This window comes from Porcisia hertigi, chromosome 9 (assembly GCF_017918235.1).
Source record: "Porcisia hertigi strain C119 chromosome 9, whole genome shotgun sequence".
Lineage (NCBI taxonomy): Eukaryota > Euglenozoa > Kinetoplastea > Trypanosomatida > Trypanosomatidae > Porcisia > Porcisia hertigi.
Window position 1 is genome coordinate 492,498 of NC_090568.1, and position 23,591 is coordinate 516,088.

Sequence of the window (23,591 nt, forward strand, 5' to 3'; positions counted from 1 at the left end):
ACTCAGACACACACACGTGCATTGGCGTGCATGCGCCAGTACCTTCATTTCTTTCAAAGAACAACACGGACAGGCAGATGTACAGTGTGCATAGAACTGGGCTTCCCGGGCTGGGAAGGGGGAGGGGAAGAGGGCAGGGTCTTGACAATCTGTCCAGGTGCGTCTGTTACCCCTGTGTGGTGCAGTCGAATGCGCGCGCGCGCGGTTCGTGAGGGGGAAGGGGAAGGAAGTGAGGTGTAAGCCTTTCTCCCTCCCCCCCCCCTCCCCCTTCGTGTAGCGTCTTTTGTGTCACGACAAACTCGCATGCGTGTAATAATCATAGCCCTACCTCGCGCACCCAGTGTCAACTTATTCATCACCTCTTCTCTCGTTCTCCTGTACACTTCGCGTGCGCACACGCCCGCATTTGCACCCGTAAGTCTGGGAGGGGAGGGGTCTCGCCACTGGTCAGCTACTGCAGTTGTTGAGGCCATGCACCGTCCTGATGTGTGCACAGCGGCAGCAGAGCCGGCACCTACCTCGCCCTCGGCGCCTTCACAGCAGCCAAATCCCCACATGGTCACTGTGCCTGCATCAATACAACGCTTCTACGTACACTTCATGACATCTCTCAGCCGGCCGAGCCGCCCTGGTTCAGCGGCAGCGCCAACCAAAACCGCAGTGTCGGTCTCCTCCACTCCCTCTCAGTACCGCGGCGCCTCGACTGTACCCGATCAAGACAGCACCCAAGACGAGGCCCTCTGCCGCCTTACTGCGGTGCAGGAAGCTACGCTGGGGCCGCTGCTTTGGCAGTGGTTGGGCCTCTTCTCTCTCGCCGTGCGGCGGCAGGAGGCCGCACCTCGTGAGGGCCTTCCCGGCCCCTCTGCGATCGCGGCTCCGCCCACCATGCGACAGGAACTTCGATCCTGCCTGCTACGTCCACACCATGTGGAGAGACTTTTTCATATTGGGTTCACCTCCCTCCTGCCAGTGGCCGCAAGCAGCGGTGCCGGTGGTGGCGTGAGTGGCAGCCGGTGGTCCCCTGTGGACCCGCCTGCACCATGGCACGGCGTGCGCCCTACAGAATACTCGCCGCCCGAGAGTGTCCTCGTGTCGGCGCTCAGCGGCCTCAATCAGTATGGCCCCCTTTTCAGTGCGTGGTGTGCACTGTGCTACACATGTATAGACACCTTGCTGGTGAGTAGAGTCACATCTCAAGGCAATCGAGAAGGGCAAAACGCAGCTGCGGACCCTTGTGAGGTCGACTTTCATGAGGCAGAGGAGGCCATTCGAAGTGCTCTCCGGTGTCTTCTCCACGCCTGGGACTCCGCAGTCGCTCTGCCGGGCGCTTGGTCAGGTGAGTCGAGTATATCAGACACGTCGGTGGCGCGAAAAAACGCTGACGCGTGGGCCACCGCGACGTTATGGAGGACGGTATACGAGACGTGTGCGACGTCTCACTCGTCCACCACAGCAGCGCCAAGCGTGCACGAGGGGAGAGGCAGGGAAACCAGCAAGCCGTTAGCCCCGCCTCTTCCCATGCTTCTCTGGTCCGCGCAATGGCACCGCGAGTGCACTCGGATCGCTGCGCATGGCACAGACGATGTCTTTGACACCGAGGATGCAGGGGTGCCTGTGGAGCTCATGACTCGTGTCATGCACTACATGTGCCACCGCCTCAAAACCGAAGTGATGAGGTGTGCCCGATGGCATGATAGTGGGAAGATGGCAACGCCATCGACCGCTACGGTGGGGCTCGAGGAGATGCATGCTAAGGCAGCAGCGCCCCCGCTTCCTTCCCTCCCTGCTGAGACCGATGCCTCTGTTACCTGCGCACCGTCGCTTCGTATTGGGACCTTGACAGCGCTCGCCTTGCAGTGTCCAATGAACCCAGTTGGCAACGAGGCCGATCGCCGCAGCGGGACCGCAAAGCGCCCTCGCAGCAGAAGAGGCGGGGTGCCGTGTCGGCGCCGACGTCGTTCCTGGCACGTCAGCCTCTCCTCGACCGATGACGACACAGACAGCAGCGAAGGGAATGGGAGCGAGTGCAGCGGCACCTCGCGCTTCCTCCTCCGTCAACGGGTCCTATTTCAGGTGGACATTGCGTGTGGGGTGTTAACGACTTTCTCCATGTGTCCCGCGGACAGCGGTATAGCCCAGGTGCCTCTGCCTCCTCAGCGACAAAGCGGCGCCGATGTTTCACGAAAACCTGCGCAGCCAGCTGACCAGTGCTACATACCTTTCCTAACCAGTGAAAGGTGTCTCCGCAACGGCACGGTCCATTGGTGGACCCTGAGCGATTCGCAGCGGCATCGGCAGCTCATGGCAGAAGGTCGGAGCACGACATGGTGAAGGTTTTTTGCCTCCTTTGTATGGTGCTGCGACGAACTAAAAACACACCAGATATTTTGGAAAGGGGGAAGAGGAGGAGGGGGGGAGAGATCACATGTCTGGTTTTGCCTCACACAACTGCGCATATGTACACACACATATATATACATATATAGTTGATCAGTGGTTGCATACCCCCTCCCCCTCTTGTCAGGAGGTCCCGCACGTAATGGAGAGGAGATGAACACAAGAGGGAATACCAAAGGAGGAGACTGGAGACCTGTGCGCTTGAAGCTATGCTATTCAGAACATCGTATCTTACATCCGCACATACAGCGATGGACTCCTCCAATGCGAAATTTTGCCCCAGGCGGATGCGCTATTGCCGTGGGGCAAGGTGGAAAGGCGGCAGTCCCCATTGGTTGTCTAAATATATATATATATATATATGTTCACGGCATTCATCCATCCATCCATCCCCCCCCCCATTTCTCCTGTATCCTCCCGCCTCCTGCAGTTGAGGTGTGATCTCGCGAAGAAATAGATCGCTGTTTCCCTCGTGATCGTTCCGACGCCCATGGGTTAAATCACACCTTATCAACTCCGTTCTCTCTCCCCCTCCTCCCCCACTTGCCCCGCTCCCCCCCCCCCGCCCCTCACACCCGCGGTTGTGATCCTCGACACGACTGCACTCATCTCTACCCCTCTCCTTTACTATCACTACATACCTGCCGAACAATACAAAGGTCACAGGTGCACACACACACACACTACCCTGTGCTTTTTTTTTCGCCCGTTTTTCGTGAGATTCTCGCTGTGCGTGCGGTGCCCCCTCCCTCCCCTCCCCTCCCCCCCCCCCACTGGTGTCTCTATGTGTGTGTGTGTCGTCCTGTTTGGGACTGCTGTTCTGCATTAGACACCTTCGCACGCGGCCTCGCTCTCTGTCCATCTGCCTCCCTCTCTCCATTGTCTACTTCCAATTTGCTAATCTCCGCAGCTGCGCACGCCACGTGCGGGGAGTGCACTACGACAGCGTGTGCATACAACTACAAAAAAAAAGGTCCACCTACACACAATCACATAGAAATAATTCTTTCATTTGATTTTTGAACAACAACAACAAAAGGAAGTGGAGGAACGGGGCGTACGGCATTAGCGTGGCAGGGTGTGAACGAATTTTCTTTCTCTTGTAGCCCTTTCCCTGCCGCCCCCCCCCCCTCCCTCCCTCCCTCCCTCCCTCACCCCTCCCCCTCCTCGAGATTACTGCGTCACCCCGGATTTTCATCATAAACGCTTCGCTCACCAGCCCCCCCCCCCCACCCCTTTGCCTCCCCTCGTCGTTGACGGTGTCTGTCTGTGTGTGTCTCGGTTCGCTTTCACGTTGTTAGTGTCGTCGTTGCATCTCTCTCCCCCTCTACCCCTGAATCGTCGCGCAAAGCGAAGTAAAGAAATACATATAAAGGCACACATGCACCCCACCCCACCCCACCCCCACCACCTTCACCTCCTACACACAGACACCGTGGTGGCGACGCCGGCTTTCAGAGCGGGCTCTATTCAGCAGGTGTTACATCTCCCTTTTTTTCAGAGCTGAAAGCTCTGCTGACGTTTGCTTCCCCCCCCCCTCTCTTCTGGTCGCCGCCATCATATATTGCCTAGTGCGTTTTCTGTTGCTGTTACTGCTGTTGCTGCGTTTTTTTGTTGTTGTTGTTGTTGTCAGGTGCAACTACATCCTCCCCGCGCACTGCGCCTCCCTACCCCTCCCCTTTCACCCAGTAAGCAGATCTCGAGGCACGACAAAGGTCGCCGAGGTGCCCTTGGTCAGCCTCTAACGACTATCGCCCTTGCTCTTCTTCCCTCTCCTTTCTTTCTCTTCGTTGTGTGTGTGTGGGGGGCGTGGTTGTTGTTCTTCCAGTGCTTCGGCCTTTTACTGCGGGTCCCACAGCTTCCCCCCCCTCCCCTCCCCTCCCTCCCTCCCTCCCCCTTCCCCTTTTCTTGCCACCGCTTTTTGAGAAGTCCCATCGTGGGGAGGGGGTGACTTTAGATTCCTCAGAGGGGGAAGAGTCTTTGCATTTCGTTACGTCTCTGTCGCACACGGAAGCAACAACAACAACAACAGCAGCAGCAGCAGCAGCAGAGGGCCACCCACGGCCGCGGTAACGGAAGGAACCCAGTATGCAGAGGGCCACCCATGTCCTAGAGGCGTCGCCCTCGCCGCCAACCAACACGGTGCAAGACCCCGGAAAGCCTATGATCACCATCATCTCCAGCGACGGGCAAACCTTTGCGCTGAGCCCCAGCACCATCGCCCACTCCGGCCTCCTTGAGGATGCCCTACGCAGATGGACGGACGCGTATCAAACGAATGTGAAAAGGCAGACCAGCGCCACAAAAAATGCCATCGCCACCCTCCGCACGCCAACAGAGATGGATGACGACGACGACGCCACGGCGGACGACCTGGAGGAGACGCCAGATGAACACTACATCGCATGTTTCTACGGAGAAACGGGGTGTGACTTGACGGTGACAAGCGGTGCGTTGGAGGGTGTGGGTAGCGGCGGTGTCGACATTGGAGACACGGTATCAGAGAAGCAGGAACATCTCCATTTAATTCGCATGGCAAGCGCTCTGACTGGTGATGACATGACCGCCCATCAGCCCAACGAAGTGTCGTCGCTACTTGAGATAGCGACTTTAGAAAAGGGAACCGCAGCGGCGAGAGGGGGTTGCGGTGATGCGGAGCAGGACGCGCGCCGTGCTGACAACGAAGACTCGGACTCGGACCGCACGACCAGCGTGCTGCCCTCCTCGGCTGAGGGCTCCATGTCGCGCACATCAACTCCTTTCAAGACAAACAGCAACTGCAGCACCCCGACGCGGACTAGTGACTCGGCCGGAGTGGCTATCGAGGCGACTGGAGCCTCACACGCCACCAACGCGTTTCTCTGGGGCGTCCCCATCCAGGCGTTGTCGCCAGCGAAGCGGGTTGCCGCTTCATGGCACCCCCTCGAAAACGCAGGAAGTCGAAGCAGAAGTGTAGACGATACACACGCAGAGGGAGCCGCGGGTGTTTTGGGGATGAATGAAGCCACAATCAACACCTGTGTCTCGCGCCCCCTCGCCCCAGTCACACATGTCTCTCCTAATGGCGACGGCCCGCATGTGTCCCCGTCCATGATGATAGATCCTGACATGTCCACGCCCAGCGTGCTCGGCAGCGACGAGGTGGGAGACGGAGAGGAGGAAGAGGAGGAGAAGGAGCAGGGCGACGGTGGGTGTGTGACCTACGCGGTCGGAGGCAACCGCCCTTCGCGCGATCCGCGTAGTTTAGGCGGTGAAGAACTGAACAGTGCAGCGACTGCCTCATCGTCCCCGGGGTTACCGCCTTGCTCACCGGACATGAACACGGCTGGAGTGCCAAATGGCGGTAAGGCGCCGCACCACCACGACCCGCTCTCTGTGCAACATCACATCTTGCCTGCTGGTGGCCAAAATGTGAACCGCCGTCGCGGCAGCGCCGTCGTCCAGGCTGGCGCTGCAGAGGACGATGACTCGGACGGGAACGTCAAGAGAGACACACACAAGGCGGGCGTTGAGGTGACGTCGGACGCCGCTCACGAAGTAGCGGTACCCTCTACCGTGACTGCACACAGCGGTAGCGGCCTCTTCAGCATGCCGACACCGCCACTGGATTGGAGCCCCCCCAGCAGCTGTCACCAGCGCACGCCGTGCATGGCGGACGAGGACGACGTAGGGGCAATGCTGTGCGAAGATGAGATCGACGCAGACGGCAGCACTCCTTCCGGAGTCGAGCCTTCTCACACGGACACCGTTGGCGGCACATCGCCGTGCAGCAAGCCACCCCTTGCTCATGGAACAGGAGGAACCGCTACTGCTCCCGTGCCGTCGCAGGCGGATCTTGCCTCGTTGGTCTCCCTCACCGCGCCTATCACGCCCGTCGGTGGGGCAGAAGTCGCCCCTCTATCCACTGTGGCAAACGGCGCCGAGCCCGAAGACACCACGGATTCACTCGCAAGAAGCTTCTTCTACGCTGACGGCATCCGCATCACCTCCAGTGGCATTGTGTTTAACCTCGCGCAGCCCGCTCCACCGCTTTCCTCTGCATCGACATCAATAGTTTCGACGTCGCCTCCGCCTCGGAACGAGGCGGTTCAGCAGTCGGACAGCAGCAGGTTGGCGGGTGGCGCAGCAACCCCTGCGCAGCTCACGCCGTGTGCATCCCCGGGATGTGACGAAGCCGCAGCCCGTACGACGGTCGACATCGACTCCTTTACGCTACAAGTGTGCATCAAATACATGAAACATTTCTCTAGGGTGCAAGCAGCCGCCGCCATCGCCGCCGCACGTGGCAAACGTCGCAAGCATCAGCGCCGCCGCTATGGCAGTAGCAGCAGTGAGGACAGCGGCAAAGACGACAACAGCGCAACCAGCTCCCCCTCCTCGGCCACCAGGTCGGGGACCTATTCCGACTGCAGTGACGACGACACTGACAAAGCTTCAACTATTAGCGACGCCTCCTTCAACGCAAAGGTCGATGGACCGTCGCCAGGGAGCCCTGGCCTGAAAGGCAGTGGTGCGGGAAAGGAGGAGGGAGAGGGAGCCTCAGATGGCACCTTGCGCCGCACATCACCGAGCCCCTCCGTGCTCTCATCTTGTGAACCCGCACTCATTCCAGAGCCTCTGACGACACCTCTGGTGGCATTTCTCTCTCCATGGGAGCGCGTCTTTCTTTACGTGGATGTGCTCGGAGCACCCGAGACGATGCTTGCAGCGTCGCTCCTCATTTTAGATATCTGTCCTGGCTTCGATTACTGCTCCCCGAGCATGCACATGCGCGACGCAAGAGTAAAGACGGCGCTCATGCTCCCGCCACCACCACCGGAGGGTATGCAGAAACTCATGAAGGTCATGGCCGGAGCAAAGGTTCTGCAAATCGCCCCTCTCTACGCCCTCTGTGCCGGGTGGCTGGCCGACTTCATGATACGAGCTTCGTATGGGGCAGCAAACAACTTCGAGGCAGCGCACCTTATCCGGCAGTGTCTGTGTTTGCCCAGCGACTGGAGCCGGCGGGAAACCGATTGCTTAAAGATCGAGAATGAGTGGCCGGCAAACGAGGAAGCGGATTAGCGCCACGCTGGTGGGAATTAAAAAAAATCGCCAGAGGGAACAAGGGGTACGTGCCACTACTGGCGTTTGGTGCCTCTCTCTTTCTCGGCTGTCTATCTGGGTCGCGCCTGTGCCGAAGTGGGTGTGTGTGTGTGTTGGATGGTGAAGTGGGGGGCGGCGTTTATAGCGGGCCCCCGTTCGCTTGGCGGAGGGAAGAGTTTTATACCCTCGTTCATTTTGCTGGTTGGCGTCGTCTCCTCCTACTACCACTCCCCATCCCCCCTCTCTTCTCTTTCCCTCCCTCCCTCCCTCCCTCCCTCCCTCCCCCCCCTCCCACCTCCACTCTTCTTTTGGTCAGTTGTGTGATGATTATATTTGTGGGGAACGGGGGATGATGGATGCGGGCGTTGCTGTCTTTATGCTTTTTTTTTTGGTGGGGGGGGAAGGGGTGGGCCGGGGAGGGCCCTGCTCGCTGGAGGGCCTCTATTTGTCCGGAGACAAAGTCTTGTCCGTGTTTCTTACTGGTGTTGAACCTAGCCCCCCCCCTCTTTTTTTTTTGAGGGGGGGGGCATCCGTTATAGGTGCTCATGGAATCGCATGACGCCAATATCTCAATCAGTGCACGCAGTCAAAAAGAAAGGGTGAGGGGGGCACTATCAAGGCTGTAAACATATAGAGGCGCTGTCTCAGTGCAACGAATGTGCTGGTCCTGCCCCCTCCCCCCCCCTTCCCCACTTCAAATCTCGCGTCAGCTTTTGACATCTTTCTTATGGGGTGTTGAAGGCTCTTCGGGTGTATCGCCTTCCCTCCCTCCTTGCCAGAAAAGGGAGAGGCCTCATGTGTGCCCCTGGGGGGGGGGGGCGAGGGGGGCAGAAAGAAGAAGTGAAGAGCCACACGAAGACAGCGCGCACACCGCCGCCACACCGCACCTCCCCCCCCCTTCACTGCTGCCTTACAACCGCGACCAGAGATGCTCTGCTGTGCCTTTATCACCACCTCGTCTCTTCCCCCCCCCTCCTTCATTCTCACGCCATTTCCTCCGTCTGTGTGTGTGTGTGTGTGTGTCTTTCCCCCATCTCTTTCCACGATATGGTCTGCATCATGTAGAATGCACGCATCCTCTCACTCACCATCCTGGCGCATTGCTTCCTCCCCCACCGGCACCCCACCCCCGACAACAACACATACATTCTGCTTTACATCCCCATCACCCACATACACTACTCTGTAAGAGAGACACACAACACCCCAGAGCCCATCCCCAGTCCCCGCTCTTCCTATCGTGTCGCATGCAGCCATGCCGACAGAGGATATTTTCCTTATGAGTAACGTCAGCGGCCACTCGGTGGAGATCCCGCTGGACACGGCGAAGGATCTGCTCGGCATTCTAAACATGGACCAAATCTTCCGCAGCGCGCGGGCTGGCGCTGATGACGCAGACGACTCGGTGGAAGAGGACGACAGCGACGCGGAGCCGGTCAAGCTGGAGGGCACGGAGTACGGCAACGAGGTGCTGGACGTGGTGCGCGCCTACGCGATGCTCCCTCCCGACAAGCGCACGACCAGTATACCTCGTCCCCTGATGCAGGAGCTGCGCACTGTGGTGTACCCGGATGAAATGGAGCTGGTCAAGAAAGCGGAGAAGGAGGATTACTTGGTCGACCTCCTCAACTGCGCGCTTTTCCTGCGCTTCTCACAGCTGTCCTCGCTCTGCGCCGCCTACATGGCTGTCCGTATTAACGATATCGCACAGGCGGCGCCAGACATCATGGAGGGCGCCGAGCGCATTCGAAAATTTCTACACATGCAGAACGAGTGGACTGAGGAGGAGATGGTCCACCTACGTCGTGAGATGGAGTACGCCAAGTCAGTGGACCCTAACGTGTACTAGGTGCGTGTGTGTGTGTGTGTGTGTGTGTGTATGCGTGTTTGCTTGTTGCGCTTATTCTCATAACTCTCCTCTCTCGCCGCGCTCCTGTTCCTGCTATTTGGGGTTTCGGTTCGTTCTAGCGTGTGAAGGCGGTGGTGGGTAGGTGCACTTGGGAGGTTCTCTGACGCCACCCACCACTCTCATCACCTCCCACACCCCTCCCTCGTGATACTGAAAGCAAGGAGCAAGTGACGACAAAATGCAAGATGGAAGCGGTATGGCTTTTTTTTTTCTGAAACTCTCGAAAGACATGCCCCCCCCCCCCTCCACCACCACCTCCCATCGCAAAAGAAAAATTCGTCGACTGCGTGCCTCCTCCGAGTCATGAAGCTCCAGTGATTCTCCTTCAAAATACGATTCATCACTTCTTTCACAGGGAACGTTCTTTTTTTCCCCTCATCGTTTTTTCTGACCCCGCCTCTCCCTCTCCCTCACCCCCCCCCCACCGCCATCGCCTGCTTTGCTGGCTCTCCTCGAATCTTTGGATGGTATTTGTATCCGTGGGGAACTTCAGCCACAGATTTACGCGATTAAAGCCTCTGCCACACTCACCCACTGGCCGTTGGGGGCGGGGATCGGGGGCCGGGGGCGTTGCGGTTTTTGTATGCTTTTTTTTAGCTGGTGTTTGTGTGTGTGTGTGTGTGTGTGTGTGTGTGGTGCGCTTGAACGATTTGCTGCTGATGTCTTCCTGCGATGACTCACCATCAAATATGGTAGACTTTTAGCGGTTGGTGTGTCTCCCTGCTGCGGTGCGTACCACATTGGTGCGGTGTTGTGATTCACCCACCCACCCCTCCCCCCCCTCCCCTTCCCCCAATTCATTTTTTTGTTCTTGTTTACACCTTTTTCCTCTCTCCCCCGTTCTTCTCTCCCCCGTTCTCTCCTTCCCCCCCCCCCCCCGCCAATCCTTCTCTGCCTCTGTGTGGAGCACTTCATTTTTTGTATACCTTTCTCTCTCTTTTTTTTTTTACACCAGTTACGCGCACTTTTTTTTGTCTTTTCCTCTACCAAAGACACACGCACACACACTCACCGTACATTCCATGACGGGGGCTGTCAACTTTTTTTTCCATCGATTCCCCTCCGCCGTTGAGGCGGTGGCGATATCGTTGGCGGCTCTCCCCTCACCCGCGGGTGGCCATCACGGCCACGAAACAGACACTGCACCTTCGTGGATTTGTGTATATCAGCAGTTTCCATGGGGCAGATCACGCACGATGCTTTAGTTCTGCATGTGTGTGTGTGTGTGTGTGTATGTATGTGGCGTTGTGACAGTGTTACTCCTCCATGCGTCTACGACTACTTTCCCTCCATCCCGTCCTTCCCGACCCCCCCCCTCGCGCACATTATTCCCAGACATAGCGGGCTCTGAGTATTTTCTGATCATACGCACATGCAACACGATGGGTTGTGTGTGTATACGTTGATCTAACTATTCCCTTCCGTCATTTTAGCGGTGCTTCCTGTTTATCTAATACACAGACATCGCTCCCCCCCCCCCACCACCACCACCACCTGCAGTGACAGGAAGGGGGTTTGTAGATCCGCTATTGCGCCTCCTGCGATGGCTGATGTTGGCCTGCGAGTCTTCCGTGCCTCTGTGTGTGGGGATTCTACAGGCTTCTCGGCTGCGGGCGCCCCATTTGTTTTTTTTGTGTGTGTGAAGGGGGGGGGAGGAGGAAGGGGGCTACATCTTGTGAAGAGCTTGTTCATAATAAGCTCATATATATATATATATATATATTGATAGCCTAGTGTGTGTTATGTGCAGCACGTTTCGGGGTACCTGTCTCGCTCTCTCGCTCTCTCCCTCCCTCACTCGCACACGATATCTGGGAGCTTCAGCGTTGTGGCACGAGAGAGGGAGAGAGCGGATCACACACTTAAAAAAAGCCCCACAATCACGTGAACTAACGGCATTATCATCGCACACTGAGAAATGCTCCCGGTGATGGCGAGAGCGGCATATTGCACCGTTGGCCCTCCCCCCCACCCCCACCCCCTCCCCCGAAGTCACCGTGCGCTCATCTGGACACGCAGTTCTTGTGGGGCTACTGAATGCTGTGGGGGAGTAGGGGAGTACCTTGACCGAGCAGAGGTGGCACTGCATCGTCATCTCTGGGCAGGCTCTTCGACTGGATGGCCAAGTGATAGAAAATCGACCTTCACGCGTACACGGCTGCCGCAATGCCGGATGACGCACGGAGTAGCAGGTGATCGCTCGCGGCTCGGTGTGGAAGGCGCCGTTGCACGATAATGGGCAGCAAATACGGAGGAAAAGGGCGAGGAAGGGGGGGGGCGTGCCACTCCACATGCTATCACTACGCATGCATGCATTCGTCCACGTGAGGGTTTTTAATAGCCTCCCTCGTCCCTATCTGCTCATCCCCATCCTCCCCCCCCAAAAAAAAAAAAAATTCCCGTCTTCTCTGCTTCCCTCGGTATCTCTGCCCTTGTTTACCTTTCTTTCTATTTAGGAAGACACAAAAACGAATGTCCTGGTGCAACATCGGGAGAAGGAGCGGTGCGAAGAGGGGGAAGGGGGGGGCGTTGAGGTCAACGCGGAGGAGAGAGCACCATGCTGTCCGTACTCTTGAGTGCTGTTTGCCGTGTTGTTCTTGGAGGATTGGCTGGCACCTTGGAAAAAAAGGGAGGGAGGAGAGGAGAGGGAATGCGGAGAAGTAAATAAAGGAGGGATCTGTGTGATTACCACAGCAGAGGTCGCGTACGACATGTATCCTCCCACATCACCCTTTCACCCTCAATGCACAAATCGACGTTCGTCGCCCCGTCAGTTCATCCTTCTCTGTGTCTCCCGCCCCCACTTTCCCTTCTTTTTGTGTGTGTGCTCGTCCGCGGGGTTCTTCCATTTATCGAGCAGATGACAACATCTCCGGCGTCTGCGGATCTGTCCGCGGCGGGGTTTCTCCGACGACCCGCGTCTCAGCGAGCAGCGCCCACGGCGGCCAAATATGTTGCAAGCGGCAACAGCCGCGTCTGCTCGGTACAACAACGGGGTGGAGGGAGGTCAGTAGCGTGCAAGGAAGTCTTCTTTGCAGGGTTCCACTGCGCATGGCCCTGTCGTCACTCACCACCGCGCGCCACAATGCCGCCCACGACACCGACGCCAGCAGTCGCCTACCCAGAATCGTCTGTTCGTGGCTTCTTCGAACGGTATGGGGCGGTGGAGGCGCTCTTCTACGACGAGGCACGTGGCATGGGCAGCGTCGTGTTTGCCGACGGCGCCGACGCCGAGAAGTGTTACCTCGCCGTGCACCTCTCCCTCATTCCTGCGCCTGATGGCAATGACGGGATGAGTCAAATCGTCTGGGAACAGGATACGTGGGACGAGGCGTTGGGCGAAGGCCAGTCTCGCACGCCGCTGCTTCTCCTATGCCTGGAATTCGCGCACTGCTGTCCGTTTGTGAACCCCTTCTTGCTGACACGTGACGCCTCCTCTCTGGTGGGCGAGGAGGAGGAGTGGGAGGTGCCGGGAGGCGAACTGAGCCGCGCGCTCCTCCTCCACTCTCTTTCATCTCTCCTGCTGAGATCCGACTCGGGGTCTACGGCGACGGAGCCTCAAGTGCCCGTTGCACCGCACGTGGTGGTCCACTGGAAAGCCGAAACTGTGGAGGCGCCGGCGCCACGCGTTGAGGTGGTGAAAGACGACGGTGATGACGCCACTGCCCATTGTCCAGCGGCAGCACCCTCGCGGCGTGTGAGGCGGTTTGGCCCAACCTTCCCTGGCCGTGGCATCCAGCCGGCTGCCGTTGAAGAAAAACTCTGGCAGTGTCTACGGCCGCCTCACGTTCCCGCTCAGGACGGTCACGTGGTGACGGTGATGGACCTGTGGTGGGAGTACTACTACCGCTACGTGTTGTACAAAACACAGCCCTCGTCTGACCGCATTGCCGACAACGCCTTCCGCTACGCCGAGCAGCTGTCACTGGCGCAGGAGGTGCGCAATCTCCACCAAGAGGGTCTAGAGTACACAAACTGTGACGAAGCGGCCGCCAGAAAAGTAATGCTGCGACTTGTTCATGACAACGTGTACCACAGCACCCTGTGCTACCTTCATGTAAAGCAAAAGCTCACGTACGATCCGACGTGGGCGAGTCTGATGCGCGACGTGTACACCGCGGAGACCATGCTGTACGTGCAGGAATGGAGGGCAACAGCAGAGAAAAGGACCGAGGCCACTAGGCAAGCCCGCCAAAGGCAGCAGCAGCAGCAGCGTACTGCCGCGAAGGGAGTCATCAAAAACAGAGAGAGAGCCACTGCACCACCGCCCTCAACAGTGTCCCCTAATCCTCGTCGGAGCAGTGCAGTCAAAGCCGCCTTCGAGGCGCTCCACAAGTCATGCCCAACAAAACAGGAAGACACAAACAAGCTGGACGCGGCAGACGACCGGCTGTGGCGCACAATGTCGCGAATCGAGGCCGCTGCAAACCTCATCGAGAACGTGAGACTGCTGGAGAAGATCAGACGCGGCAAGGTGGACCGAAACGGTCATGATAAGGCCAACACACAGTCGGGGGTCCCGCCAAACAGCGGCAGTGTTGGGCCATGTCAAATGGATATCGAGTCGGCGTACCCAGCCATGAGTGCTGCCCAGCGAGACGAGCAGCTGTACTCGGCAGTGATGCAGAATGTGGACGGTTATGTGGCCACTGGGACGGCCGGGGAGATGATGAGCCTCTGCGAGGATCCGAAGCTGTTCCGGTACGTCAAGGGTCACATCGGGTATGAAGAGGCGCATCGAGTGCCCTCCTACTGGCGTGCCTACATCAATGCGTTGTGGGTCCCACTGATCGCGCTTCTTCTTCTGGGATTCGGCACGTACTGTGTCGTCACCTGGATTGGCATCAACGAGTCACATGAAAAAGTCGTTGCAGAGCGCAAGCGTCATGAGTTTCACCGCCACCTGCTAAACCTGCTCAATCAGCAGCGGGTCCTCCTCAACAAGACGAGCGCGGACAGTGCCCAACTGGAGACGGCGCTGAAGAAGATCGAAGAGGCGATGCGGCGTACGTCTGAGGCGGCTGCGCAGGCCGGTGGGGTGTTCCGCATTCAACTTGAGCACGATCTGTGAGAGACCCCTCCGCCCCTGCTTGGGTAATGTGTGTGTGTGTGTGTGTGTCCTGCAGTGGAAGAAGACGTCTTTTACGGCCCCTGTGGACGGCGGAGCTGACACACACACACACACACAGCCACAGAGATGCGATCGTGCCCCTCTTCGTTCCGTCTACCACATCCTGTTACACTAACGTATATATCCTCCTCCTCCTCCCCACCCCCACCCCAACCAAAAGAAAAACACGGTAATAAAACATCATGTGCATACATATATATACATTATATACATTATATATATATATATATACTATGTGAAACGAGAAAAGTAACAGTCAAACGACAGGAGGCCGCGCCCTTTCGCCCCGTCTTCTCTCGCTCTCCCGCCATGCCTTGCCCTGCCCTGCCCTACCCCCCCCCCTTCACACGCACACTGTGGGGGTTCTCCTCCGGTCTGTCGCAATAGCGAAAAGAGGGGAGAAGAGGTCAGAGAGGTGAGGAGGAACCCATCAAAGATGCCGAGTTTCACATATGTGCAACGACTCTGTTATGTTTCCTTTTTGTTTTGATTGTTTGTTGGATTGCTTGTGTCCGTCATGCGCTGGTGGCATGTGCGCGCAGCGGCGGTCTCGGCATGTCCAACTCCCCTACCATCATCACTCCTCACTCTCCCCAACTCTGTCCCCTGCTCTACACACACACACACACACACACCTCCGGTGACGTCGGATGTGCGCACTGTCGCCCACGAACGGGACGGCTCTGCTGCACCCACCCCTCCAAATTGCCTGTTCAAAGGGTGGTCAACGCCGCCCCTGCCGCGGCTTATATACACACTTTAACCTCAACTGGGGAAGTGCCGTTTCGCCCTCCTTCCCCCTCTCTGTGAACACCAACCCCTTCGGGTGCTCCTGTCCGTCTGTCTGTGACTGTGAGTGTGCATGCCTCGACTGCTTCACACAACACGCACAGACGACAAGTAATCGTAAACATAAAAAGGGGAATGCCACCGCTTCATAGCCGCGCAACACGGCAGCTCGTCACAGAGCGCAACAAAATCGAAGGCCCGCGCTCGCTGCACCGCGGCATCCACTACCAAGAAAATGAAAAACATGCCTCGACGTACATGCAGAACGCCCAGAAGAAGCGGGCCGATCACCGGGACTTGCTCGTGCATCATCAGCGCATCAACGAAGACCTGCAGGACATCTACGCCCGCACGGCGGCTCTGCACTCGGACAACATGACGATGGAGGAGCGCATCGAAGAAAACTGGAAAAAATTCGAGCGTATCGGTGGTAAGCGGCCCACGAACGTGCGCGTGCGGGGACAGGACGCCGTCCTATGTGCAAATCAAACCGCTGTGCCGTATGCAGAGCGACTCGCACAGGTGTCCCAGCAGAAGAAGGAGCTGCGGGAACGCGGCGCGTGGGAGCGACTGACGCACGGTGAGGCTGTGGATTACAGCCAAGGTAGTGCACTGCACGCCGCCAAGGACAAGCGTGTTCAGATGTTCCAGCGCCGGCAGCTCCGTCGCGCGCACTTGCTCAGACGTGTTGGTGACCCGACGCCGTTGAAGCAGTCCGGCACGTATGACATGAACAGTGGCACTCTCCAAATATTCAACAAGACAATTCGCAACGTACAGCGTGAAGTAGCGCACGACGCCCGTATTTCTGAGGTTCGAGAGCGCCGAAAGAATAGCCGGAGCCAATGGGATGTCAACGAGAATGGCAACGTGAACCGACCAGACCATGAAGTGTTGCGGTACTCACGCGACTGGGAACTAGGGCCGAGGCGCAAGACCGGTGGTGGTAGTGGCGGTGGTGGTGGGCGCAGAGGACGCAAACGTGGACGAGATGATGTATGAGCTTACCACGGAAACACATGCGTGTTTGAGTCATTCGATGTTGTCGAAGCTTGGTCGGGGGAAAGAGGGTGTGTTGGAGTAAGCGTGAACAGTCGAGTGGGATCGGCGCTGTAAGACACTCAGAGATGCTGCTGCTGTTTCCAGTTCAATGCCTCGTAAGGAGGGCCCCTCCTCCATCTCTGTGTGTGTGTGTGTGTTTGCCTCGCATCACCCCCTTCCATCCACACACACACACACACACACACACACCGCGAAATGGAAGGAAGGCAGTACATATATATATATATAACGTATATATACGTATAAAAGGACACACACACAATACGTATTCAAGTGTGAAATAAAACAGCAATAAAAAAAACGTTTTTTTTTTGCTGTGGTGATGGTGGTGGTGGTGGTGGTTACTGCCGTCTGAGAAATAAATGAAGGGAGGAGAAGGGGAGCCAAGTCTACATGGGCATATGCGTACGTGTATGCGCAGTGGCGACTGGGTGGTGTGTGTTGATGGGGTAGAGGAGGAGGAGGAAGAAAATGCCCCAAGCGCGTTGTAACAGGACACCCCTGACTCCGTCCATGCTGATGCCTGATGGTACTTGTCGGCACAACAACCTCTGCACCGGTGGCGGCCTGGACACAACTGCCAACTGCAACCTTATTCTCATGCCCCCCTACCCCCCTTCCTCTCCCTTCCTCCCTCCCGTATTTTTTTATATAACACACACACACACACACACACACACACACTACGAGAAACAGCACGCGCACGCACATACCTAGACAGACAGACAGACAGACACAACACGATCCGACTCGCCACAAATACGCGAAATAAAATTTAAAAAAATTTAAAAAACAAAAATGGTAGTCAGCCACCCGCGCGTGGGCTTTGATGTGTGCTTTATTTCCTTCCACGACGATAACCTTCCAGGCACTGCCATCACGGACCCAAAGAACCCCGCGTCGTTTGTGCTCACCACGGGGGGATTTCCTCAGGAGGTGGTGGTGCAAACACATGCCTCATCGGCAAAGATCGCGAGGCTCTCTGTGACCCTTAATGACGCAAAGGACATTCTGATTGAAAAGTGTTGCAGGGAAACGCCAGTAGAGTTTGAAGTCATGGCAGAGCGTACCCTTGCTCGCGGTGCCCTTGTGAGCAGCAGTAGCAGTGCCCCCAGTGCAACCTCAGCGACAGCAGCGGCTGATGTGGTTTGTGGAGCGCAAACCGAGACGTTCGACTTGGACCCCGAAGGTGCGGGGCGCGACATCCGCTTCATTCGACTCACAATCCTCTCCGGATACAGCGAGTTCGTCGCGGTCCACAGCATCGAGGCGTGGGGGGAGGAATCCCAGCAGCGGATCGCGGTGCTTCAAAGCAAGCCGGAGATTGTCATGTAGAGCTGACCGGTGCTGCGCCGTCATGTGGTTAACGAGGGGAGAGTGAATTGGTCTCGTCACCCCCCCCCTCCCTCCCTCCCTCCTCCCGTGGGAGAAGGCCGACATAATTCTCATTCACCCCTACGAAAGAGGCGCCTGGGAACCAGTCCATGCCCTGCGCGCTCTCTCCTGGCATGCGTCATGTCTGTATAGCGGTCTGGTGATCACGCGAGAATGGGTCGACGGCGCTCACTGCACACACAGACACGCATGGTGTGTATGTCTGTGTCTGTCTGTGTGTGTGTGGGGGGGGGGGGTGTAGATGAGCAAAGAATTCATCGCTGCAAAGGCATAGGGGATATTTTAAAAAAAGAGGGAGATGTTCTTCAGTGCCGTAGCGTTCTTTATGCCTCAATGCTGGGAAGAGGTGGTGGTGGTGTGTGTGGCTGCGCTGGCAGAATAGAGAGGTGTGATGGCAGCTGTGAAGCCTCGGTCAGGTGTTTGACATGTACATAATATATATATTCATTTATCGATCTATTAGCCCGTATCATGAAGGGAAACAGGTGAAAAAAAAATGACGCAGCAACCCCCCGGCCCCCTTCTCCGCCCCCTTATTCACCTTAGCGCGCACCATACACACACACGCGCGCGCGTGGAAAGGGGGGATGGAGATAGACACCGACACGTATGCACACGACTTCGGCACATCCGCTGCATGCATACCACACATGGCAAGATGCGAGATCCCAAAGAAAAGAACAAGAGTATGGGGGGAGGGGGGAGGGGGCGATCAATGCGCAAGACCAACCACAACCCCACCAGCCTTGATGCTCACCAGAGAGGGTGGCTGACACACAACTGCGTGTGTATTTGTGGATGCTCACTAAGTGACAGGAGAGAGCCCGTTTCGGAGACGCGATGTGCAGGATGGAGTGATAGAATTGACCGGAGTGCTATCACCTGCCTCTCGCAGGCGACGCACCGTTTCTCCACCCTCCCCCTCCCTCCCCTGTCTACCTGTTTCAATGAAGCATAGCCACACAGGAGAACAAGAGGAACAAATGAAAAAAAAAGTCTCGTGAGGGCGGATGTACATCACGGTGCCGCGCGTTATTCTCACCTACACACGCACACACTCGTCTACCTCCCTCGCTGTCCACACTGTGTATGTCCTTTGCACCCTTCCATTCTTCTACCGCATCACCTCTGACATCGCCGCGTGTCACGACACACGGTGGGGGGAGGGGGAGGGGGTCAACGTGCGTTGGGCACATGAGCACGACATCCATCAAAACACACATTGAACCGTATCCACCCCCACAACCAAAAGAAAAACTAGAAGAAAAAAAGGTGGGGCATTACCAGCCGAACGAGTAGGAGAGCAAAAAAACAACAACGATGGCCTCTATTTTGGACCCCAGGCAACCGATTGAACCCCTCCAGCGGGCGATGATGGTGGCCAAAGACAGCACCATGTCTACGGCGATGTTGAACGTATTTGGTGGCTACGTCATGGGGTTTGGCTTCTCGCTCTTTGGCTCTATGATCTCTGCTGAGACGACCACGCAGGCTATGGGAACGGCGGACTTCTTTCGGTATAGCCTGCGCAGTGCTCACCGTCTCGCAGGCAGCTTCGCCTTCTTCGGCTTCCTGTTTGGTGGAATTGAGGTGGCATTGGAGAAGCGTCGAGGCCGCAAGGACAAACTGAACCCAACGATTGCCGGTGCTATCATTGGTGGTGGATATGGATGGCGCTCATACAAGTACCCCGGCTTGGCTGCCGGCATCGTGGGTGGTGCAGCTTTTTCGCTGGTGTTCGAGAAGATGTTGGATGCGATGGGCATGTCCCAGCACTAAGCCAGGGGACGCGACACAAATCAAGAGCAGCTCGGAAAGAAAACTTAATAATAAGTGCTGGGTCACGTGTCAGCGAGGCGAAGCTGATGAAGCGAGTGAGTGGGGAAGGGAGGAGGGGGGAGTAGTGAGGGGTTGAGGGAGGCTGTCGCTGCATCTTGGACATTCCTCACCGTCCACCACCGATGCCGCTCTACTCATGGCTGCAAGTGCTGCCCTGCCCTCGTCTCCCTAGTAAAGAGAAGGGAAGGGGAGGGCTCGCTCCCTCTGCTGGCGTGACTTCTTTTTTTTCTCCCGCTTAGCTCATCCCCCCCTATGTCTCCCTCTCTAATGTTGTATTGTCGCCGTGCACACCTCTGTGCATATGTGTGTGTGTGTGTGTGTCAGTGTGCTCTCCTTCTTCCCCTCCGTGTCTGGATTGTGTGATCCCACTACTGACTCGGATGACAACAACGTTCTCAGCAATAGGGGGTGGGGGGGCTGGAAGAAAACAGTGGCTCTGTGCGTCTTCACAGATGTCCTCCTTTGGTACTTCGATACCGCCCCCACCCCATGAAAGAAAAACACAGATGTACTGCATGAGACCCCCCCCCCCTTCGTACTCTCTCTTCCCACTACCTCTCCCCTCCACATATGCATATATTTGCACCCACGTGCTCGTTGTATACAGCCGCATTGTCTCGCTTTACGTTGCACGCGTGTAGCACCACCCTCCCCCCCCCCAAAAAAAAAAAAAGGTATCGTCAACGAGCGTTCCGATACACCGGATCGGCCCCGCCTTTTTCCTCCCCTCCACACCCCACCTCCCTCTTCACCACACACAATCCACGACTTGTCATGCTTCGTCGTGTCGCCACTGTGTACGCGCTGCGTAGCCGCGCTGGCGTGACTGCTCTGGCCGTCTCTGGCGGCCTCTCTGCAAACGCAAGTGCGTTCACCTGCCAGGCATCCCCTCTGCAGCAGATGCGCTGGGCCTCCTCGGATGCTGCAGCACCGACGGCCACCAACGTGCAGCGCAACAATAATACGACTAGCCCTGTGCAGAGTCAACGTGGACGGCGTGACGCGCTGCCGCCGGCATTCGACATTGTGCACTGGAACGACGAGAACACCTCGGCAGGTCACCTGCTCCGTGTGGTGCACCGTGACGGCTTCATTGTGCTGGACTACCACCGCCAGCGTGCGTCCACTGCAGAAGTTCGCGAGGATGGCACTCGCGCAGCGAATCCAAACCGCGCTGAGAAGGTGGTGACCGTGACTCTGCCACCGGTGTACGTGGCCCGGTTTCTCGGAGTGTTGGAGGGGCGCATGAACAAATTGGAGGTCCAGTCACGTTTTACGAACGCCTCTTTTCTGCCGAATGCGGCGAAGGGAAAACATCACTACACTCTTCATTGCACCTCCATGAAGCCAACCACTGGGCAGATCCAGACCGTGGATGGTGCGGACGTGCAAGAGGAGACGGTGGAGTGGACAGTGGAGTTCAACGCGGCGGAGTCGCTGATGTTTCACCGCTTCCTCACACAAGCCCTTCACTACAACACCGGTTTCTCCCGAAAAGTGTGAGGTAAACAGAAGTCACAACGCCACTAAGAAGACGCATGGCCGGGCGTAGTCGTAAGAAGGCAAAAAGAAAACTGTGGGGGAGACCATGGAAAGATGGCATTGCGCGTGTGTGTGTGTTTGTGTGTGTCAGTCTGTGTGTGTCTGTGTGTGTTTACTGTGGCTGATGTGCCATCCTGGGGGGTACGCGCACAGTTGTCGCCGATCTGTTGGTGGAAGATTCTTCTTCTTGGAGGGTGGGAGCGCCTCTTTCTTTTTTTTTTGGTGTATACGGACGAGTGTGTGTGTATTGTGTGTGTGTGTGTGTGTGTGTGTCTGGTGGAGGAGGGGGTGGAGAAGGGGGGAAGGGGCTTAGTGGTTTGTTCTAGTGAGCGAACGCAACGGTGTACCTCTCCCTCTTCATGAATGTGGGTTGTGGATGTTCACCAGAGAGCACATACTAGTCCTCCTCCCCCCCTCCCCCCCCTCTCTTCCCATCCAGCCCTGTGTGCTTGCGCTATCCTTTTTTTTTCGGGTCTTCAAACAGCCGAGGATGATGCATATAGCGAGTCTGGGTATTTCCTCTGAGCACACACACACACATACACATACATACGCACATAGACAGACAGACATGTGATTTCGCAGATGCATGAATTACTTGCGCATGCCTCACCATCAACTCTCCTTATTTTTACGTGCATAATATGTTCATATCTGCATGCTCTAGCGATCCCTCTTCCCTCATCCCCCTTTCCTTTCTCTCTCTCTGCGTATGCATACACAACCACCGCAAGTACTCTTGCTGCTGTACCAGAGTGCACTCAGCCCCCTCCTCCCCCCCCCCTCCTTCAGGCCACTGCACAAGCGTTCTGTTCTGGGGTCCTCCCGTCATTGTGACCACACATGCTTCTCTTTCGCCAAAGCGCTGATATGACAGAGGGCAACGAAGAGCACCACGAACCGGTGAAGGGCATGATGGAGCAACACGAAACCGTCGACGCTGCTGCTGCTGAACACGAAACCCTTTTATATGAAGATGGAACCGACCTATCGCGCGAGGCATCCAGCTCCGTGGATCCGTACGGAGACCCGGGAAGCGCATCGTACCTCGCGCGCGAAAGCACAGTGCCGCCACTAGATCAGGTCGAAACGGCGGAGGATCACTATCTGGACAGTGAAAATTATCTCGGGGTCAATGGAGTCGCCTCTGCCCCGGCTGCCTCCGCACCAGTGCCGTTCGACGACGTCCCAGCGCTTCCAATTCCACGCACCAACAACTCGGGCTCGTACGCCGCAGCAAGGAGTAACGACGCGAGGCACAACAGCTACTACACCTGTACTCCTCGCGGAGCGGCGTCGTCGTCGCCGCGCTCGCTCAGCGGCATCAGTGGCGGCGGTATCGGGAGTATACACAGGCAACAGTACCGCCGCTGCTCCTCTGTGGTGATGTCTGCGCGCCTCCTCTCGGCACGCCGGGCCAGCTCTGTGAACGGTGTTGTTGGCATCATGGATAGCTGCTATACGTCAGTCACCCGCCGCAACAGTGGCATGACCGAAGGTGAGCGCTTGGCGGTGGAGCGGATGATTGAAAACGCATACCGTCGACAGGAAGCGGCAGAGCGTGCGGAACAGTACGCACTCGCGCGCCAGCGCACCATTGTCACGGGAGAACTCGAGCGTGCCAAAAATGCGCACCAACGTCAAATGCGGCTGGACGAGGAGCTACACGAGCGAGTGGAGATGAGCGGCCGCAGTCGCCAAGAGCGCATGAACTCTGCGGCACAGCGTCGGCAAGAGCTGGAGAAGCAGCGCTTGCGCGCACTCTTTGACACAATGGCAGAAAAAGACGCTCGCTACAGTTGCCGGGATCCGTACTCCACTATGATTGTGCAGCGTCGGTACAGTTCTAGAGTGCGGAACGCCGCGGCGATCGCGCCGCAGAGGCGCTCCTCCCCTCCTCCCAAATCGAAGTCGCGCGGGAGCCCTCGAGCGAGCCACTGTGCGGGGGAGGGGATCACCAAAGGCAACACGGATGACGACCGCGCCTTGTCCCCTCCCACGGGGCGCCGTAGCAACACTCCACGCATCGACATGTCTAAACCGCGCCAGTGCCTATCCCTCGATGCCTGGAAGGCCCCGGAGAAGCAGCATCAAACCCCGCATCGGAACGGCGGATCTGATTCACACTTGCGCCTGTCTCCGAAGGTCTGGAGAACTGTGAGGGTAGTCGAACACCCACATCAGTGGCACTGAGACAAAAACTACATGTGTGCAGCACACACGCAAAGCCTCCCACCCCACACACACTGCGATGCTGCTCCGGGATACCCATTCATATATATATATATATATATTTTTTTTTAACACGTTTGGCTTTATATACACACACCCCGTCCCCACTGCCACTCTGGCACACACTGTCCTCCTCCTCGTCCTCCTCTTTTTATTTGCTGTTGGTCTTGATGCCTTTGCACCCCCACCCCCAAGAATAGGGGGGAGGAG

The 23,591-nt window shown here is 57.1% G+C and overlaps 9 protein-coding genes across 9 annotated transcripts; all 9 read left to right on the plus strand.

Moving 5' to 3' along the window:
• Window positions 1-471: 471 nt before the first annotated feature.
• On the plus strand, window positions 472-2,331 carry JKF63_06928 (uncharacterized protein; the record flags this gene model as incomplete). The annotated part of the gene is made up of 1 exon (XM_067902875.1): window positions 472-2,331. One exon carries the CDS (start codon window positions 472-474, stop codon window positions 2,329-2,331), a length of 1,860 nt encoding a protein of 619 aa, XP_067759234.1.
• Window positions 2,332-4,560: 2,229 nt separating this feature from the next.
• JKF63_06929 (uncharacterized protein) lies at window positions 4,561-7,461 on the plus strand (the record flags this gene model as incomplete). The annotated part of the gene is made up of 1 exon (XM_067902876.1): window positions 4,561-7,461. One exon carries the CDS (start codon window positions 4,561-4,563, stop codon window positions 7,459-7,461), a length of 2,901 nt encoding a protein of 966 aa, XP_067759235.1.
• Window positions 7,462-8,737: 1,276 nt separating this feature from the next.
• On the plus strand, window positions 8,738-9,331 carry JKF63_06930 (uncharacterized protein; the record flags this gene model as incomplete). The annotated part of the gene is made up of 1 exon (XM_067902877.1): window positions 8,738-9,331. The coding sequence occupies one exon, from the start codon at window positions 8,738-8,740 to the stop codon at window positions 9,329-9,331; it is 594 nt and encodes a 197-aa protein (XP_067759236.1).
• A 2,920-nt stretch (window positions 9,332-12,251) lies between these two features.
• Window positions 12,252-14,462, plus strand: JKF63_06931 (uncharacterized protein; the record flags this gene model as incomplete). The annotated part of the gene is made up of 1 exon (XM_067902878.1): window positions 12,252-14,462. The coding sequence occupies one exon, from the start codon at window positions 12,252-12,254 to the stop codon at window positions 14,460-14,462; it is 2,211 nt and encodes a 736-aa protein (XP_067759237.1).
• A 984-nt stretch (window positions 14,463-15,446) lies between these two features.
• JKF63_06932 (uncharacterized protein) lies at window positions 15,447-16,313 on the plus strand (the record flags this gene model as incomplete). The annotated part of the gene is made up of 1 exon (XM_067902879.1): window positions 15,447-16,313. The coding sequence occupies one exon, from the start codon at window positions 15,447-15,449 to the stop codon at window positions 16,311-16,313; it is 867 nt and encodes a 288-aa protein (XP_067759238.1).
• Window positions 16,314-17,171: 858 nt separating this feature from the next.
• On the plus strand, window positions 17,172-17,708 carry JKF63_06933 (uncharacterized protein; the record flags this gene model as incomplete). Its single annotated transcript, XM_067902880.1, has 1 exon — window positions 17,172-17,708. One exon carries the CDS (start codon window positions 17,172-17,174, stop codon window positions 17,706-17,708), a length of 537 nt encoding a protein of 178 aa, XP_067759239.1.
• Window positions 17,709-19,088: 1,380 nt separating this feature from the next.
• JKF63_06934 (uncharacterized protein) lies at window positions 19,089-19,547 on the plus strand (the record flags this gene model as incomplete). The annotated part of the gene is made up of 1 exon (XM_067902881.1): window positions 19,089-19,547. One exon carries the CDS (start codon window positions 19,089-19,091, stop codon window positions 19,545-19,547), a length of 459 nt encoding a protein of 152 aa, XP_067759240.1.
• A 630-nt stretch (window positions 19,548-20,177) lies between these two features.
• JKF63_06935 (uncharacterized protein) lies at window positions 20,178-21,110 on the plus strand (the record flags this gene model as incomplete). Its single annotated transcript, XM_067902882.1, has 1 exon — window positions 20,178-21,110. One exon carries the CDS (start codon window positions 20,178-20,180, stop codon window positions 21,108-21,110), a length of 933 nt encoding a protein of 310 aa, XP_067759241.1.
• Window positions 21,111-21,992: 882 nt separating this feature from the next.
• On the plus strand, window positions 21,993-23,342 carry JKF63_06936 (uncharacterized protein; the record flags this gene model as incomplete). The annotated part of the gene is made up of 1 exon (XM_067902883.1): window positions 21,993-23,342. One exon carries the CDS (start codon window positions 21,993-21,995, stop codon window positions 23,340-23,342), a length of 1,350 nt encoding a protein of 449 aa, XP_067759242.1.
• Between the last annotated feature and the right edge of the window lie 249 nt (window positions 23,343-23,591).